The 19363-nt window shown below is 36.1% G+C and overlaps 1 protein-coding gene across 1 annotated transcript in view; it reads right to left on the minus strand.

Annotated features, from left to right (window-relative positions):
* ndst4 (N-deacetylase/N-sulfotransferase (heparan glucosaminyl) 4) overlaps positions 1–19363 on the minus strand; it is a 138439-nt gene that overhangs the window by 109070 nt on the left and 10006 nt on the right. Inside the window, exon 2 of the mRNA XM_031903014.1 lies at positions 5142–6352. Coding sequence (XP_031758874.1) covers positions 5142–6122 — 981 coding nt within the window. The 5' untranslated portion in view covers positions 6123–6352. The remainder of the gene's footprint in view (positions 1–5141; positions 6353–19363) is intronic.

Below are 19363 nucleotides of genomic sequence, written 5' to 3' on the forward strand. Positions count from 1 at the left end.
TTCTAGGTTTTAAAGTTCGCCTTCCCATTGAATTCTCTGGGGTTCGCAAAGTTCGCGAATATTCGCGAGTTTTGGCTAAAGTCCGCAAACGGGTTCGCGAACATTTTCGCCGATGTTCGCTACATCACTATTCCTATGTGGCTCAGGTGTGATCTGCTAGATACTGTCTCAGCAGACCTAACAGACTTAATCATATTCAATAACTTGGGGGAACTTTTAGATGGCAAAAAAATACAATTTGAATAGGCAAACACTCTCAGCCCTCATCTCTTTCCTGCCGATATAATGTAACAGAGCATCACAGAACTATCTTATTCCTCCTGATTCCTTCTTTTCGCTGGGTGTACCTGCACAGTAGAGTTGAACTTTAAGTAAAAAGCTAACTCTTTCACTCTACTGCCTAGGGCCATTGAAGAAAGAAGTGGTAGCAGATGGACACTCTGTGGCACTTGCTCAGAAGTACCCTGGGCCAGTGCAGTTTTCTGCTAAGACAATCACTGGCCTGGGGTATCTGGTAAGTGATTATAATCCCCCCGCAGTGATTTAACCTTTCCTTCTACTTTAAATTGTCCAGTGTTTTCTGAAGATGGTATAACTTTTAACATCAATTTTTGTCATTTTCTACATATTTCAAATGCAAGATGTTGCAAGATGTTCTTCACTGCGTTCACAGTCTACACTTTGCACCATATTCAAAAACTCTAAGTCAAATTCAGAATAATTTGACTTTGATCGAATAAGAACGCCGGTAATTTTTTTTGCTAGACTTCAGGTATGTAGATCCAAATTACAGGAAGGAACCCTTATCTGGAATACTCCAGGTCCCCAACATTCTGTATAATAGGTCAAATACCTGTATCAGAAGCAAGTCTCTAGTAAACAAAAAAAGAGAAAGAACATAAAGAAAATGCTATTGTTTATAACAAAGTATGATATAAAAATTAACATATATTCATTCTGAAAGAAAGCAGGACCTGCAAGCAGAATGCACAGTATTTAAACCATATTCAGAAATAAAAAGCTAAAGGCCCCCCTTAAATCCTGCCTCATAAGAACATAAAATGTGTCCCACTGTGAGCTGAAAGCATGAAGCTAAGTAGCACATATCAGCTTTGATTTAAAAAGAACAGAGAATTCAAATTCACAGTTTTCTACTTGACTCAACTACAAGGTCCGTTGCTTAAAGTCAGTTTGGCAATGCTGTTTGGCAATGCTGGTATGCTACTGTATTTCAGTGTCTCATAAAAATGTGTTTCATGTTAGAAGTCACCTCTATAACCATACAATGCAACCAGTAAGAATCAGCATCTGGACAGTATAACAGTATACCTTTAAGCTTTAACTCAAGTGATTGATGAGGCCATTAAGGACGCCTGTCACATAATAGGATTCCGCCACTGAAATTCAGTATCCGAACACTCATGTAGAGGATAGATATCATCCGAGTAAGTAAACCCTTTGTTTTGGATAGTAGAAAAACTCAAGGGAATTCTCGGGGAAATTACTGCTTGCTTGTTGCAGGCTTGTAAGGAATGGGAAAATGTCTTTATTGTAATTATTGTGATTTCTGCTTCAGCTCTTGGGAAGGGTACACCCCAGGAAAAGTTATATAAGGGGAAGTACAGTGAGCCACTTTCTCTTTGGCAGATGAGAAGGAAATAGTGTATGACCCTAGGGAGCCTGAGATAATCTACCTGAGATAACCCATAGGAGTGTTTAGGTGAAATGGTGGTAGGATAGATTTGCTGGAAGTCGCCGCAGGTGGTGAGAGCTAGTGACAGATATTTTGTTTGTTTTCACAAATCATATTTTTTATTGCTAGAACTCATTGATTCTACTAATTACTCTGTACCACAAAAATTTGTAGTTTATTAAGCATAAAAACCACAAAAAGCATTAATACAAAACTTCACCATCTTAAAGCTAGTGAGGTCATGTAGAAGTCAATGAGAGCTGTCCTAGGCAAATTGTAACAAGCTTTATTTACCTTGTGGTTTTAGAGATTTTCATGTTTGTTGTTTTTTTTCAATTGTAAGAGTATGAAAATTCATACACAAACAAGGATTTCAAGGTTTTCTTTTTGCAGGTTTTTTTAAAACCACTAAAATCAGAATGTTGATAAATGGGCCTCTAAAATAATTAAATAAAGATTGGATTTTCTGAAACTTGTGCTGCTAAATTGTCACTTTCCTGTTATATTAATGTGCTACCATTTAGTCATTTGAAGGGGTTGGTTCAGGCTGAATGACTAAACCAAGACAATTGGATGTCACAGTTTTTATTCTCAGTACATCTTTTACTGAATGTGGTAAAAAAGAGCTACCAAGGCCCAGTTAGACCCTTTGCTTTATATTAACCTGAAAATAGCAAACAGTTCAAGCCTCTATGCTAGAATCTGTACCCAGAGTATCTTTATATCTGCTCATAAAGTTGTGTGATTTGGGAAAAAAAAATCTATCAATCTAACCAAATTGGGAGGGTTGATAAGAAACTTGTTTTGGGGACCAAAAAAAAAAAAATGTTGTTTTTAAAATATTAAATATCCCCTTGCCAGCTGATACATAATAAGTACAATCCTAAGGCTTCAGATAAGTTGGCCACTTATATAGAATCTTATATTAAACAATATAGTTTTAGTGATTGTCCTTTCATTAAATGAAAACAGATGTTGTGTATTATGTTACCCCATGCAGTATCATTTAATATGTTTACATATTTTGCTACAATTCAGCAAAATATGGTAGGTTGTTTTCAGTCTGTCTGCAATGCCCATGTCTTGATTTTAACAGTGCTATCAAGAAATCCTGCAGATATAGCAGCGACTGAAGCCAGACCTTATACTTGGCACAAACAGTTAAGATATAGCATTTATATTAAGATAAGAAAAATAACAATGCATATTTCACTCTGTGGACTGGGAGATTATCAGATGATGGGACTCATCAATCACAAATCCCACGATGTTTAAAAATATATCATTTTGCAAGGGAGCAGGTTGTATCTGTTTTCCCTGTCTGTGAGCCTTTTTTATCTGAAATTAAAATAAAATTGGAATTTGTTCTTGTAAGCAGTTGTCCTCTAAAGTCCTTGGAACTAACTTAAATTTCTCTGTGGCAGAACTATTGCAAAAGCAGGTGGCAATTATGATAACAGTGCTGGGCTAGTCTGGCTTGGTTTGGTAGCCTGGCTAATATAATACAATGTATAAATATCACTGTCCTGTAAAAACATACTAGAAATGTGTGCCATTAGTGTGCCCATGGCACCTGTATTCCTTATTATTATCTTTAGTTAGTAGGGCAAATTGTTTTGAAATTTTTAATAACTACACTTTAGCTCATTGGACCTCTCTGGTCTTGAACCAGGGACTTTGGGTTTATTGGCTGCTCCTCCTCCTGGTTGAGGAGGCCATGTAGGTTTGGATCTCCAAACCTCTCTTTTTTACTCCAGTGCTGGATCACTTAGCATTTTTACTGTAATCAAGCCTCCGGCATTCTGAGTTACAGCTGCGTGTCTGCTTCTGACTTGCTCTGTCCTGAAATTCTATTGCTGATTTCTTGCTTTTACCTCTGTCATGTCTCATAGACTTGTTTGTCTACCACCTACCTCAACCTGGCCTGTTCTAAAGACTTGCCTCTTAGCCCGCCAGGTGGTTTTATGCATGTCTTCTTCTCTATCCCAGTGATGGATCATTGATCATTTTTCCTGTGATTTAGACAGCTGTATTCTGAATTCCTGCTGTGAGCCTGCTCCTTCCTTGCCCTGTCCAATATTGCCCAATATTGCTATTGATGATTGTCTAGCAGAAACCTGGAAACTGTGTGATCTTCTCTCATATTATAAATGTCATGCTAAGCTTATAACACGTTCAAGATCTAAAGCAGATTAAGTGAGAAACATTCTTTTCGACGGAACCAAAACTAAAGTCCTTTTGGATTTATATTTAGGAAGTTGAAAGATGATACAGGTTTGGGACCTGTTATTCAGAATGCTTGGGACCAGGGGTTTACCAGGTAAGGGGTCTATGTGTAATTTGGATCTCCATACCTTAAGTCTACAAAAAAACATTTAAATATTACATAAACCCATCAGGATGGTTTTGCCTTTTATAAAAAAATAATTATATATCAGTTACAGTCAAACACAAAGTACTGTTTTATTATGACAGAGAAAAAGAAAATTTTTAAAATTTAGAATTATTTCCATAATTTGGAACTTTCAAAATAACAGGTTTCCAGATACCAGATTCTATACCGCTATTTATCTGTTATAAATGTAAGTTATGCATGTAAGTAACAAATTCAGTACAAATATATATATGTAGAAGTACATGCTCTTATTGTATAAAATAATATGTATCTAGATTTTAAATTATGCATATTTAATGCTAAAGAACAATATTAAATTGGTCCCTAAACAGTCATTTTTCAAAATAAAACATGGACTCCAATGTTTCTATGTCAGCCCAGCAGCCTAAACCAAATTTCCCTTGTGCAATTAGCTGTACTCAGGGATCTTACAACAATCTTCATTTCTGGTACAGAGAAAATAAATAGCTTTCCCTATTTTGTTGATATTAAACAATGAAACAGACTTTGGCACACCAATTTTTCCCCATTAATTTAAATAGGGGTTCTTACTTTTAGTTATAAAAATTGCACTTATATTGAGTAATTTCCTCTCTGAAAATAGAATAGAGAATTTAAAAATGCCATTATTAAAAAAAATAAATATTTTCTGCCTTATACGAATACAAGAAACCCTGTATACTACAGGTTGTAAACATAGCCAGCACAAGGGCGTGTCTTTCCTAATATTTTGTTGTTTATTTTTTTTATTTATATGCATTTTTCAAAATAAGGAATTATACATTAAATCCAATAGTAGTTCTCTAAACTGTTTCTTTTTGTTGTTAAAATGTTAAAATCCTAAATAAAAACTTATAAAAAAAAATCCAATAGTAGTGCAACAGTTAGCAGAAGTAAAATCAAAGGTAGTTTGGTAGGTATAAATATTAGTAATATAAAAATACCGCTTTAGTTCATATGATCTATAACAGGAAAACAAGCTTATGAATCTATGTATACTATTGTAGAAACAATGACCTTTATTAATATTGGATCTTGCATGCAACATCTTACCTTTACATCATTTATATTCATCCGAGTGCCCTCTTTACCCACAAATATGTCATCTATGTCAACAAGAATGTATCTGTCTAAAGACAGGCTGAGCTTTTTCCCAGACAAAAAAGAGATAGCATCAATAAAAATTAACTTGTGCAGCCAAAAATTCAAGTTGTTGCCAAAGAGAACTCTCTGAATTCCATCATGAAGGCCTAGATCCTGAATTACTGTGGCATAGTGGGAAGATCCAGATAGAAATTGGGAATTTGTTCCCTGTAACTGTAATTCAGATAAAATAACAGGTTGATACGTGGAGTGGTTGTACTGAAAGACTGTCCAGTCTTCACCAGAGAGTGGTCCTTTTTCAATTACTGAAGCTTTTGTTATGTGAAGTAGAGGAGAATTTGGATTTACAAAACAGTCCTTAAGAGCAACATTATTGTAAAGAATTAAAGGAAATCCTTTCAGTTCAGTAACCAGCAAGCTGTTCTCATTAGCCTTATGAAACCCAATAATGCTGACACTGTACTCAATGCAGTATTTTTCCAAAAGCTCTCGGTTCCAGGAGTCCATGGATGCATACTTTAAGACATTTTCATATATAATAATTGCATATTTTCCTTTACCATCCTTTGTAAGAGGAGGTATATCTCCCTTTCCTGGTGCAATCAATATATGATATGGAAACCTGCTGGACTCCAGAATTGCTACAATGTCCTGTCCAAGCTGAGAATACTGGCTCTCTACAAAAAGTAAGATGGTAAGATCTTTCTTTGAAGAATCAATAGGTTTAGCCGCTTTGATCTCAATTGTTCTGTAAGGTAATACATTTTCATCTCCACATTCGGTTTGTGCAGTTGTCTCAACAAGGATGATTGCCTGCTTGTGACCAGAGAACAAATAATAGGCTGAAATGACAATACTTGCCAGGCAGAACGTGACTAAGAGTAATACAAGTGTTCTGAAACTTCTTCTTAGCTTTATAAAAAGATTCATTTTTTTAGCACGTGTGTTGTAAATCTCTATTTTTACATAATGAGGCTTGGTGTATAGAGCACAGAAGTGGCCTCGCACTCCTCGCAGAAGCCTATGTGACCATTGCACTGCATGTATGGTAAAACTTACAAGGCAAATTCAGTCAGATATGCAGGTGTGTTCTGATATGTGAAATAGACTCCTCTCCCATCCAAAGGATTTCTGTGGTCACTGAAATAGTATGACATTACCTGAAAAATATAAACATACAAAAAATGATGAGAAAATATTTGCAGTCAGGCTGTGGTTTTATACCCTTATTTATAGTCTAATCATTTTCCACTGACACTGTGTCTTTCATTACCTTACACAGAAATATAGTGGCATGTTGGTGCTAAATCTACTGCATTTATCGCTTGGTAGTTTATAGTATAAGATATTACATAGGACTTCTTCAGGATAAGCACAAATATTATGCAGACTTAACAGTGTATGATAGAAGGCATATTCAAATTATGCATTTTTTTTCTTTGTTTGCACTCAATATGTAATAACACAGGGATCCAATTGGTTGCTGTTGGCAACATCATCGGTGATACTGGCTTACACACTATAATAAATATGCCCCTAGTTTTGGCCCTGATGGTAGGCTGGAGCAATAACAAATTTAATAAAGGGGTAGTGAGATAGTGCAGTTAAAAAAATAAATTTGAATTCTATGGCATATTATATGGGCATAGACTAAAAATATATAGGTTTAAGTGATGAGTGAATTTTTTCTCCAGGCATGGAGTTGCAGCGAATTTCCACATTTCTCCATTGGCGAATTGTTTCATGAAACTTCCGTGAAAATTTGCAGCGGAAAAATTTGTGCCACGGAAATTTGTTTTGTTGCACATCAAAAAAAGGCGCGTCACAAAAAGTGCGGGGGACAAAAAAAATAGATGCGAAGACAAAAAAAAGATGCGGGTGACAAAAAAGACATGGGCGACAAAAAAATCACGTGACCAATGCGTTTCGCAAATTTTCTTGCTGTTTTGTGAGTTTTATGGCGAAGCGAAACGGGACAGATTCACTCATCATTAAAAGGTTTTATAGAAGTGCTTAAATAGTTAAACATTGTAACCGCATAATATGAAAACAGATATGCACTGTTTTATTTCTGTCTTCCTCTTCATCCTAATAAATTGTAAGCTTTTTATGTCAGGGGTCTGATAAATTGTGTAGGGACACTTATAGCACTTAAATATTTATTCTCATTGACTAATGTATAATAACTGTACCGATGTTTGATTTACACCTTAGCACATTACATATACCATACAAATACACAACATATTAGAGGATAATTGGATTAAACATGGATGTAAAGTGGATATAAAAATATATTGCTAATTAATAACAGCACTTTTAGTAGTTTTTAGTTTTTAATAGAACTAAAAAGCATATATGCCTTGTGTCAGTGGCAGAGGGCCTTTCAATGCAAAGAAATATTTCTTAGTAATGCATTTGTGTCCACCATTCTTAAAAAGATCATGATATCAGTCTTGCAGCTATGCATACAGTATAATATAGGAAATCCAGAAAGCTCTGAATTACGGGAAGCCTATCTCCCATAGATTCCATTATAAATAAATAATTGTGATTTTTAAAAATGATTTCCTTTTTTTTCTATAATAGTAATAGAGTAACTTGTACTTGATCCCAACTAAGATACCATAAGTCCTTATTAGAGGCAAAAAAATCCTATTTGGTTTATTTAACGTTTAAACAGTTTTTAGTAGAGAGATCCTAACCCCAGGTCCCAAGCATTTTGGATAACAGGTCCCATGCCTATATATAGAACCAAGTGAAGCATTTGGATTATATCTTTACTCCAATTAGAAATAAACAAAGCAATCTCTAAACATACATACTTAATAAAACAGTACAATTATAACCACACAACTAATAATTAAGAATGCTAAGCTAAAAACCCCTCAAGTAATCTAGAATGATTTGATCTAGGCAGAAGTGATAAAAATATCCTGTACAGCACTAAGCAAAAGACAAATGAAAAATGTTCCCTGCTGTAGCCACCATTAATTGACTTTTTACACACATGAACTAATCATTATTACAATCTCATAAAAATAAGCTCTAGAAGCAAAGAAACCTCTGTTTCAACAAGTAAAAGAGTAAAGAAACTCCCCGTTGATTATAGCTATGGAACATAAGGTAAAATATCAATGACATGATGCTTTAAGCACAATATGACTCCAACAATAAATTCTACTTATGTTCATATATTAGATTAAGCACACTTAAAACAAGTGTGTGCACATTTCTATGTATATATAATGCAGAGTATAATTCATCTAGTAACAGTAGATATATACAAATAAGGCAACATTTAAAGGATTCATCATGGCCAAACACATTAACATGGCTTTGTGTCATGTCTGCTCAATTTATTGTAATACCGTCAGAGGTTCCTTAATGTAAGCTCCCGCATTCTGCTTGTGTTTAAATACATCAATCTACATAATTAAGTACTATTTTGTAAAACATAAAGCTTTGTGTGGCATCCCTTGTCCTGGAGCCCATTCTGAATTTTAAGCAAATGGATTCTATGGGGAAAAAAATTGTTCTCTGTTATAATAAAACAGTACATTGTACTTGATGGTAACTAAGCTGCATGAATCCATATTGTTGTTAAAACAATTCTATTGGGTTTATTTAATATTTAAATGTTTTTAGTAGAATTAAGGTATGGTGTGATCCAAATTACAGAAAGATCCCTTACCTGGAAAACCTAAGGTTCCAAGCATCTGCATTATAGATCCTATGTCTATAATACAGCACTATGTTCCAGTGTTCTATCTGGGAGCTGATTTAGTGAGTGATGGAAGAGGGGGGTCTATAGGGATGACTAGATAGATAGATAGACAGACAGACCAGAAAACCTCAGGTTCCAAGCATCTGCATAATAGATCAATGTCTATCATACAGCACCATGTTCCAGTGTCCTATCTGGGAGCTGATTTAGTAAGCGATGGAAAGGGGGGGGGGTCTATAGGGGTGACTAGATAAATAAGCTAGACAGACTGGAAAACCTCAGGTTCCAAGCATCTGCTTTATAGATCCATGTCCTTAACTGTAACTTTTATTTTGGTCTTGTGGGGTCTCTGTTGATGCCTTATATCTGGGAGCTGATTTAATGAGTGATGGAAAAGGAGGGTCTATAAGGGCGACCAGATAGATGATAGATAGATAGATAGATAGATAGATAGATAGATAGATAGATAGAGGTAGACATGGCAATTTTTTTGTAGCCATGGGGGAAATAAGTACTGACTATTAACCCATTTAACCTTTTTCGTGAAAACTATTATTTTTCATGTTGTCAGTAAGCATCTACAGGACGCTAACGGCATCAGGACAGCAGGTAGTATGTAATAGTGGGAATAAGATTTAGGTGGAAGCAATGGGTGCCAATGTAGAGACCATAAGGTGACACAAATAATAAGTAAGGCATGGGGGGGGGGGGGGAAAGAATAAACATCCCATATTTTCTCCCACTGGGTCAGTTTGAGATTGTGAAACATATTTATCACTATATAAAGGCACAAGGACAATGCAGGCTTTCTGGCTTTATAGACATGTCTTTGTTCAATACAAATCAACTGCTATATGTAGATATGTTACTATATTACATATTTAGAAACGGCTTTACAGGACAAGAGTCAGTGCATTTATCTCATATCTCTATCTAATCACTCACATAAATAAACTGTATATACCAAACAACTGTAGAACTTAAAGGAACAGTTCAGTGCAAAAATAAAACTTGGTAAATAGATAGGCTGTGACAAAAAAGTTAACCAAAAATGCTGGCTGGAGTGAGAGGATGTTTTTACATAATAGCCAGAGCACTAATTCCTCCTTTCAGCTCTCTAACTTTTTAGTCAGTTTGCTGCTAGAAAGGGGGCCACAAGGGACATAACAATTCAGTGCTTTTGATATTGAGCACGCAGGTCAGATTGAAAAGCAAACTACCTGAACAGTTATGTCCCATGTGGCCTCTCCTTGTGTCACTGATTGGTTAGGAATTGGTAATAAGTTAGAAAGCTGCAAAGGAGTACATTGAGGTCTGGCTATAAGATTAGACATTCAGTTCATCTGGCCTTTATGGATTACATTTTTTTCTAACTATATTAAAAACATTTTTTGCACAGCCTAACTATTTACCCAGTCTTATTTTTACACTGTAGCAAACAAAAAGTACACAGCTGCATTGACGCTAAACAAATTTCTTTGGTGCAGAGTCTCCTAGACTTATGGCAACGCTCCAACAATGCATAGAAAAAGGAAATAGAGACTGCACCAAAGGAATAAATGGGGTCAGCTCCCCAGCTTAATTTGCTTGAATGCAGTCTATTTCCTTTTTCTATTTATTTTTACACTAAACAGTTTTTTTAAGATCACTTATGATACATATGTCTAGTGTTCTTCAAACATTTGTATGTTATACAAATACTTATGCATGATATATAATAAAGTTTGAACTCAAATCACAGTGGCTTCTTCTTCTCTAATACCAAGAAACAAATATAAAAGGCAAAAAACACTAAGAAGAAATAAAAGGGATGAGACACAACCGCGGATCTTGGTGATCATATTTTAACCCTTTGTCTAGTTATCAAAAATAATTTATTTTAACCCTCAATTTAATACATTTAAGTTTCATATTGTTGCCCATTGAACTACACATATTCGGTGACTGCATGCCTCTTTTGCAGCAGTGACAGTGTTTACTTCTTTTATCACAAGAGGGCAGCATCATCTTGCAAATGTCAACCAATATCCTCACGTAAACTTAGTAAAACAGATGGATCTGCAATCATGGCAGGATCAAAAAGGTCACAACAATCAAAAAGCAGTGGGTAACATGCAGTGCATTCACTATGGGGTCAGTGTCAAAGCAATAAAATACAATCGCTAATAAAACTGTTGTTGCTGCAACTTTAATGAAAGACCTGGGGAAAAGATACACAAAAACAGGTGCAAACTCTTATTTAGTATACTGGAAAATCTGTTTGTATTTTAATTGTTAAGGCAATCATTTTATTTAGAAGAAATGTGTAGGTTAAGAGGTATTGCTTAAAAGTAAAACATCAACACATTATTATACAAACTTTTTTTTTATATACAAAAATTTGAGGCTCATTTACTAAAGGGAGGCAAGACACAAGGGCTCATTTTCATCTGCAGATGCAGTGGACAACTTGTGTGCATAAAACCACTTTCATTAAAGGTACTTGCGTCAAAATGCACTCTTTGCATTTCCATAGAGTTGCGCTCAAACTACTCAATCTTTCATGCCCTTCATTCTGAATCAGGTTCTGCCGTGCCTATAGCTGCATGGGAACCCTAAAGCTACCATCACCTCCTGACTAGGAGTCAGGGTTCCCTCAGCTGTGGCAGTAGGCACAACACACTTGTGGAAAAACCACATGCATGGAGAACACCGGAAATTATGCCAGACAGAATTAACCCGATTAGCATCCATTTTGAGGAACTGCATGAATCGGCCATCTCTGTCTGCAATGATGCCAGAATTGTGGGGAAAATGGTGGATTGTGGGGGAAAAGCATGGTGACTGCACTCAGAATTTCACGTTGCTCAGTGTGCTTGCAAACATAAATCAGCCCTACAGTGTGCAAAAAAGTGTTAAGGTTTGACTATGATTCACTTTGTTTCCCCATCTTTTTCAGGTAAACATCTTTATGCTTCTGCAATGATACACAATCATATACAATGAATGCCAGGGCAAAAGTGCGCAAGTATGCACTAGATGTAATATAAAATGCACACCCTGCCACATAAGTGCAGCAATGCCACACTGGGGCTAACTGTAAGCACTCATTTGTATGATAATTGCCCACTTGCACCATCTAATGGTTAATGAACCCTTTAGGGGTGTGACCTGGTGCTTTTATATTATTAGTATTGTGGGACTCCTTTTATTTATATAATGTTCTAAATTTTTGCAATGCAAAAAATAAACCAAGTACAAGAAGAGATATTAACACCTATTATAGCAGTGAATGTTATAATTAAATGTAATGCTTCTATTTCCATAGCTATGTATAAAAGAATTTAGGCACACAGAGAATCCCGTGGTTTGCTTTGTTTGTTACATGACAGGAATATACAACCAGTAGTTTTAATGCTGCTGTTAAACTACGACTCCTAGAATTCCTCTGAGGATGCTAGGAAATGTTGTTTAGTAGTGGTTAAAGGCAGTAGACTCGTCTTCACAAGGTGATTACCATCATATAATATTCTCAGAGGTTGAACAATGCCCATGGCTCTTCCATTGCATGTTCTATACCTACCAGTATCAGATGTAGAAGAATATGATCAGGAAACATGGTCCAAGCATTCGTGGAATAAATAGTAAGCACACTGAAGTACAAAACCTAATCAAATACTGTACAAGGCAGTGGTCAATACCATGTGCATGTCGCAGTTGATTACTATCTAACCACAAGGTAGGATGAACTCACACACAGCTGATAAAAATAGCTGTTATTATCTACATCTATGCCCTTTATCAGCAGTGTCTGAGTCTATTTTAATTTTGGATTATAAGCAGTTCTTTTAAATGCAAAAAATACCAATTAACTGCATCTGTTGCATATTTTTATATGTTTTACTCTGCTGTTACTCTGATTTGACATTTTATCTGCTATTTGTGTGGTAAGGCATAATTAACAACCAGGTAGAAGTTTGGTAGTCAAAGTGATAGATGTGACTAATTAGAGAAACAAACAAACAAAAATAACTGTAAAATTAGAGCCTTATGGTCAACTTTTTTTTGGTTGCTGAGATCAGTAACCATGGCAACCAGAAAGGCTTTTCAGTTGCAGGGTGGATAGAGGCAAAGAAGGAATGCTTCTAAATCATAAAACATTTAAAAAAGAAAACCAAATGAAAATCCAATTTGAATTTATTTAAGGGTGAACCTTTTGTTTCTAATCTGGAAATGGGTTGAGAAAAACAGCAAACATCAAATTTGTTGCACTTTTTGGAACAGGGTCAGACTGGACGGGGGGACTGGGATCTGACACTGTTTAGGAAGCATATCCATAATGCTTAGAAGCAATATTTCTTTAAGATGAATTTTCTAAATCTTAATAATGAAACTTATTTATCTACATATTTGTTTCTATTTTAGTCAGTGGAGGCAGCAATAGTTGGTTTGATCACCTCAACTAGAGACGTCAATACTTCTTGGGCAAATTAAAAAGAAAAATGATGGAATTCTTCCTTGACTTTACCAGGAAATTGATTTTTAAAAAGAGGCGTCTCTCAGGAGAGTACTATTCTAGAAAATAAATCTGTTCAAGCCCTGTATTGTCATGTAGATGATCAGTATAAAGAACCAATGCAATGATGCAAACAGACACTTGCCAAAAATGTCAGTCAAGCATATAGTACTGCACAATATAATGACTGATAAAACAATGGACCAAGGAATATACAAATCTGATCACAATCCTTAAACTTAGGTCCCACAGCTTCCGTTAAAATTTGAATTTGGGAAAGGCCCAACATCTATGTATGCTAAGCAGTAAGTAGCATCTCCAGACGGTGAATACTTGTTTCTATTAATGTATGTTAGCCTTAGAAATCCATTGTCTATGTCAAAAGCCTTAGATGGATAAAGAATTAGCCAACGGGACCAATCCAGAGCAATTTTCTAAAGAATGCACCCAAGCACCTGCTGTGAAGTATGGCCAGAGCTAAACATTTCAGACAACCTTCAGGGGATTGTTTTAGCATTTTTATTATTGCAAATCTGCAAAATTGTAAAATATAGGGATATTATAAGTCACCGAGGAGTTCCATGACCAAATAAAAGCATGAGGCCGAAGGTCATGGAACTCAGAGGTGACTTCTAATATCCTCATATACTGTATCCTAATATACTCAAATTTTACAACAGGGGGTACATTTATTATAATACAGTGAGTCATGTGACAGAAAAGACATCACTAAGCACCAATTATAACCATATAAACTCCATATATAAGGATATAATTTAAAAGATATTTATAGCTCTTGTGTCTTATAGACTGATATATGCTGTATTGGCTAGTGTGTGTAATTAACTTAACTTAATTAGTTAAGGTATGTGCCAATCATTCGCTTACCAGAGTTATTGTCCCCTAGTCATCAATTGAGGCTTTGTGTGGTAATCCTCTTGCAATAAAATGGATTAGTAGTATGACCTAGCAGGCTAAGTATTGTCTGATATATCTAATGGCAGGAGCAGAAGCCAACATTGATTTGACTAAATATAAAAGTGTGTCTTAAATGTACATTCCCCCAAACTTCTGAAAATTACACAGAAGCTATGGTTGAAAAAGGGATCATCACCCGGATCAGTTTTTTGTAAACATCTAAACATGTTTCCTAACTCTTACTTGATTCATATTACATTATGTTCATTTTGCCTCTGTAGGGGAAAAATCCTATCCTGACTTCATAATGTCAATGGGACCAGCATTGCAAGAGGATTAATGCCAGTAACCTTTTGTTTTCTTTCTTGCTAAAAGGCATTGGCTTCACTGTAAAAAAACCCTTTTTGCACCTTAAGATGAATCCTCTTCCCTTAATCCCAGTAGATGCCCTCAATTCCTCTGGAAAATCTACTGTTTAATTAAGGCATGAGAATGTTATAAGTAAAAAAGTAGTCTGCCTATTTTAAATCCCAAATGCATTACCTTACATTTATTTGCAATTAATCATTCATCTGGCTGTGTCACTTCCAGTTCATACGTTTCTCCGGATTTATCTGAAGGATGGATTTAATTGTTCTATAAAGATCCTTTTCTGCAGCAAACTTGGATACAGTGTTGTATATGTTCTTTGATGTCATTACTGAACAAAATGTATAAGGGTGTGTTACGGTACAGGTATGGGACTTGTTATCCAGAATGCGCGGGGCCTGGGGTTTTCCAGATAGGCGATCTTTCCGTTATTTGGGTCTCCATAATTTGTTTGCTAAAAAATCATTTAAACATTAATAAACCCAATAGAATTGTTTTGCCTTCAATGAGATTAAATTATCTTTTCATTAGGATCAAGTACAAGGGACTGTTTTATTATTACTGAAAAAAGGTATTATGTTTTACAGTTTTGAATTATTTGATTAAAATGGAGTCTATGGATGATGGCCTTCCCGTAATTGGGAACTTTCTGGATAATGGGCTTGCAGATAACAGATCACATACCTGTGCTGTATTTACAGTTACAGTGAAGAGAATTACACTGGACTGGTAACATGCAGCCAAGGTATAACCAGGGGCAGACTGGGCCGGTGGGTCACTGGGAAAAAACCTAGTGGGCCCCTATGCTTCAATTTGAATATAAAAGACAATAATAAATCATTAATGCAACACAGAAAGAATATTCAAATAATTATTTATATAACAATGCTTTTTTCCAGGCAGTAAATATACAGAGAAGGGGTGTCAAAAACCCTTGTGCTCTGTAACTGCACTGTCTTTAAATGCATGAGTTGATTTTATCAATTTATTATTTTTTTGTGACTGCATGTATACCAATATACTAATGTCTAAAAGATGTGTTGTTTTGGAAGGAAATGTCTTCTAGATCGGTTAATAGATATAATTTGCAACAAATTGTTTAGTGTTCACTTTGTATTAACTAGAGCTTCTAATGTGCAATAGAGCAAATGTCAATTGCCAAGGATTATTCATACTCCCACAAGACTGCCTTTTGATTTAAATAGCAAACACATAATGGACTTCAGGAAGGGGGGAAAGATTGCACAATCTTTTCAGAACAAAATAATTTATGCTGGGATTTTTATTATATAATATACTATTAAACTGAAAAAATGTGTAACTATGGAGAATTAAATTCTCCTTTCTTTAAAAATGCCAACCAGTAAGAGCACTTATCCAAATGCTATACAATTTCAAAGGTGTTTTATATATATATATTGCTTGAAAAGTCAAGCTAAAATAAAACATACTTGGGGGATGGTTATTTTTACAAATGTTCTTGTGTTGTGCATTAAAATATACCTATATTTTAAAAATGTCCGTTGTTACAGGTTATTGAATATATTTTATTTTTTCTGCTTTGACAGGTCTCCATAGATTTTAGAGTGTCCACATTCCCAGTGTCATTGTTTTGAAAATCAGGTGAACTAATGTAATCTACTCTTTCCTATACCGGTGGTGATGATGGAGGGGTAATTCCCGTGAGTGTCAGATAGTCATGTCACTTTGGAATTAGCACCCCTGTGTAATGAATTCCAGATATTGATGATAGACATAGATATTAGAGCAAGGCAACACTACAGGCACTGTAAATATGCAGAACTCTCATACTGAAGACAAAGCATGGTGCCCAGTTCTTGCATTTACAGCACCTAAGTAGTGATGAGCAAATCTGTCCTGTTTCGCTTCGCCATAAAATTTGCGAAACGGCAAGAAAATTTGCGAAACGCATTTGTCACACAATTTTTTTTTGTCGCCGTGGCTATTTGTCACCCTCTCTTGTTTTGACGCGGCGGTGCCCAACTTGACGTGCAACAAATTTACCGCGAAACAATTCACCAATGAGGAAATGCGGAAATTTGCTGCTAATCCATGCCTGCATTAACAAAGTGCAGACATGGGATACCCAGGCTTCTGTTTTTTGATATTTAATGCCCAGATAGTAAATGCGGATGTGTACATGTGTTGAACTTTTTTAATATCTCTGCGCATCACTTTTATTGCAACTTGTAACATGTCATCAACATTTCTAGAATCATTTCAAAGTTCTTAACTTTGGAACTGTTTAATGTCAATTCTTATGCATGAAGTTTGATTCAGCATACGTACTGTATAGAATTGCATTTCATTATTATTGCTATTACCTATTGAAACTGTTTAAGATGTAAACACTGCATAAACTACTCCTGAATCCACTTTTAAAATAGGTAATGTAAAAATGTATAAAATACATATAAATACAAATAAAATATGTAACTTTGTAGTAAGTTGCGACAGCCATAACAATTGGTATTAATTACTTTCCTTTTTTGGGTCTCTAAATGCCACATCATTTGATAATCATATGCACACTGGGCCACTGCTCAGAAGTCCCCTAGCTTTTATATTTTAGATGTTTTATGTTAGTATCAAATAATAAATGGCATATAAAAGGCTATAAACTGCAAGTTTTCAGGATATTTTCAAAAATAGCATAAAAAAAGCTTTTAGCAAAGCTTTTCAGTTTGGAGGCTTGAAGCAGAAAGATAGATTTGCCTATTTTGGATCATCAAAATGTTTACTTTTCAAAAATCCACCTTTATTTGGGGGTAAACCTACAGTTTAGTGGAATTTGTAGCCTTACAATCTGTAGTGAAGCTTTTAAAATCAGTCAAGAATTTTCATTAAACAACTTCTTCATTTAAGTACGGAAGGGCAATGTGCCAAGTTTCTGTGCACCCATATGTAGATTTGTGCTCAGCACAATTGCGTCTGAAGCATGAGACAAGTGCAACTGAGCTTGCACATTTTGATGAATTGGATGTGTTTCCTCTTAAAACTGGGGGAGTGGGGACTGCATAATTTCCATAAATGATGTGTACATGTTGCTGAAATAGATAATCCCCTCTGAATTTGCACCTTGTTTGCAGGTGCAAACCACTGTAAACTAGCACATTGGATTTCTGGGAGCAAGTCTGCTGCACCTCTTGATGCATTCCATAGTGAAAACCTGAAATTACTACCTGAGTGGGTACAATGGCTCAAGTGCGGGGACCAGGTTTAGATGCAAGTGCCTTTAATAAATGGAATAAAAAAACACTGCATCTGTATCCATTTTTGTGTGACTGTCTTCATAAATGAGCCCTAAAATATAGCCATACTTCTTGGGCCAAGTAAGATACTGTTAAGGACTCCCTGATCTACAATGGACTCTGCTGCAACTAAGCTTCCAGTGACCGGTGACCCGTAGCAGGGCGTAGGGAAGCAGGTGCATGACAGCGTCGTGGGGGTGTAGGCCACTCCCAGCTGGTTTGGGATTGGTGGGTTCAAATAGCAGCAAGGCGGGGGTATAAATAGGTAGTTGGTGTTTCCCACTTCCAGTCCATTTTAGACAGTGCAGGAAAACGCCCACCCTCCCTCCCCTAACAGGTGAGTTGGTATTATAGTTTGACTGGCGGAGTGGTTGAGTCCGGGAACCAATGGTTGCATGGTTATTGGTGGTTGGCACGCCTGGCACCTCAGGGGTAAGGAGGTGTGTCAGGAAGTGAGTTTGTTGAGGAGTAGGTGGTCCCGGGCTAGGATGGCAGCTGGCAGCGCTAGTGGCGTTGCGCAGTTATTAGATTGTTACAGTTGTTTGTTATACAAACGTTCAAGTTATCATATGTTCATGATATGTTATCTTATTTTCATGTTATGTTTGTTTATGTTTATCATATGTTCGTGTTATGCTATTTGCTTACGGTACGTGTTAAATTAAACTTCAGTGTTAATAAATGTTCTGCAGCCCTTTCCATCCAAAATTTGATGTCTGTGTGATTCTTCTGGGATAGAAGGGGTGGTGTGGTAGGTTGATAAGAGGTGGAACAAATCCCAACGATGCGCCTGTCATGTTCCTAGCTCCTGAGATCCTGTGTCCTGTATTTTAACAACCATGCTTCTAAATCCTGTCTTTACCTGCCCTCCCTTTGCCACCCATGTTTTTACCATAGCCTAATATATGGATTCTACTTGTCTGCTGCCTGCCCTGGCTTCTGCCTCCTTTACAGACTACATTTGCCTTGCAGCCTGCCCTGACCCTGTGCCTGAACTTGGACTTTGTTTCTGTTAGCTCTTTACACATTTCTGCTAAGGTCTGTGTGTTTCAGTGTTTCTTTATTAATTATTTTGTATGTTTGATAGTTGTTACCCAGCACGTCATCTCTTGTTGGCTTACTATAATTCCAACAGATACTTTGACATTTCCAGCATAGAATATAGCAAGGCATGCATTAACACGCCTGCAGACTGAACAGTCTATAACACGACAGGGGGTCCAACTATATTCTTACACTTGTGGAGACCAGTTGTGCTTAAATTGAGAGGATTGTTTTGCGTATCTTCATGATACAAACAGATCTCTTTTATTTATTTTTTTATCAAAAGGGGGATCCTTGGTATTATGCACTTAACCTCAGTGATTTCTAGAACACTCTGACGTTCTGT

This window comes from Xenopus tropicalis, chromosome 1 (genome assembly GCF_000004195.4).
Source record: "Xenopus tropicalis strain Nigerian chromosome 1, UCB_Xtro_10.0, whole genome shotgun sequence".
In the NCBI taxonomy this organism is placed as follows: Eukaryota; Metazoa; Chordata; class Amphibia; order Anura; family Pipidae; genus Xenopus; species Xenopus tropicalis.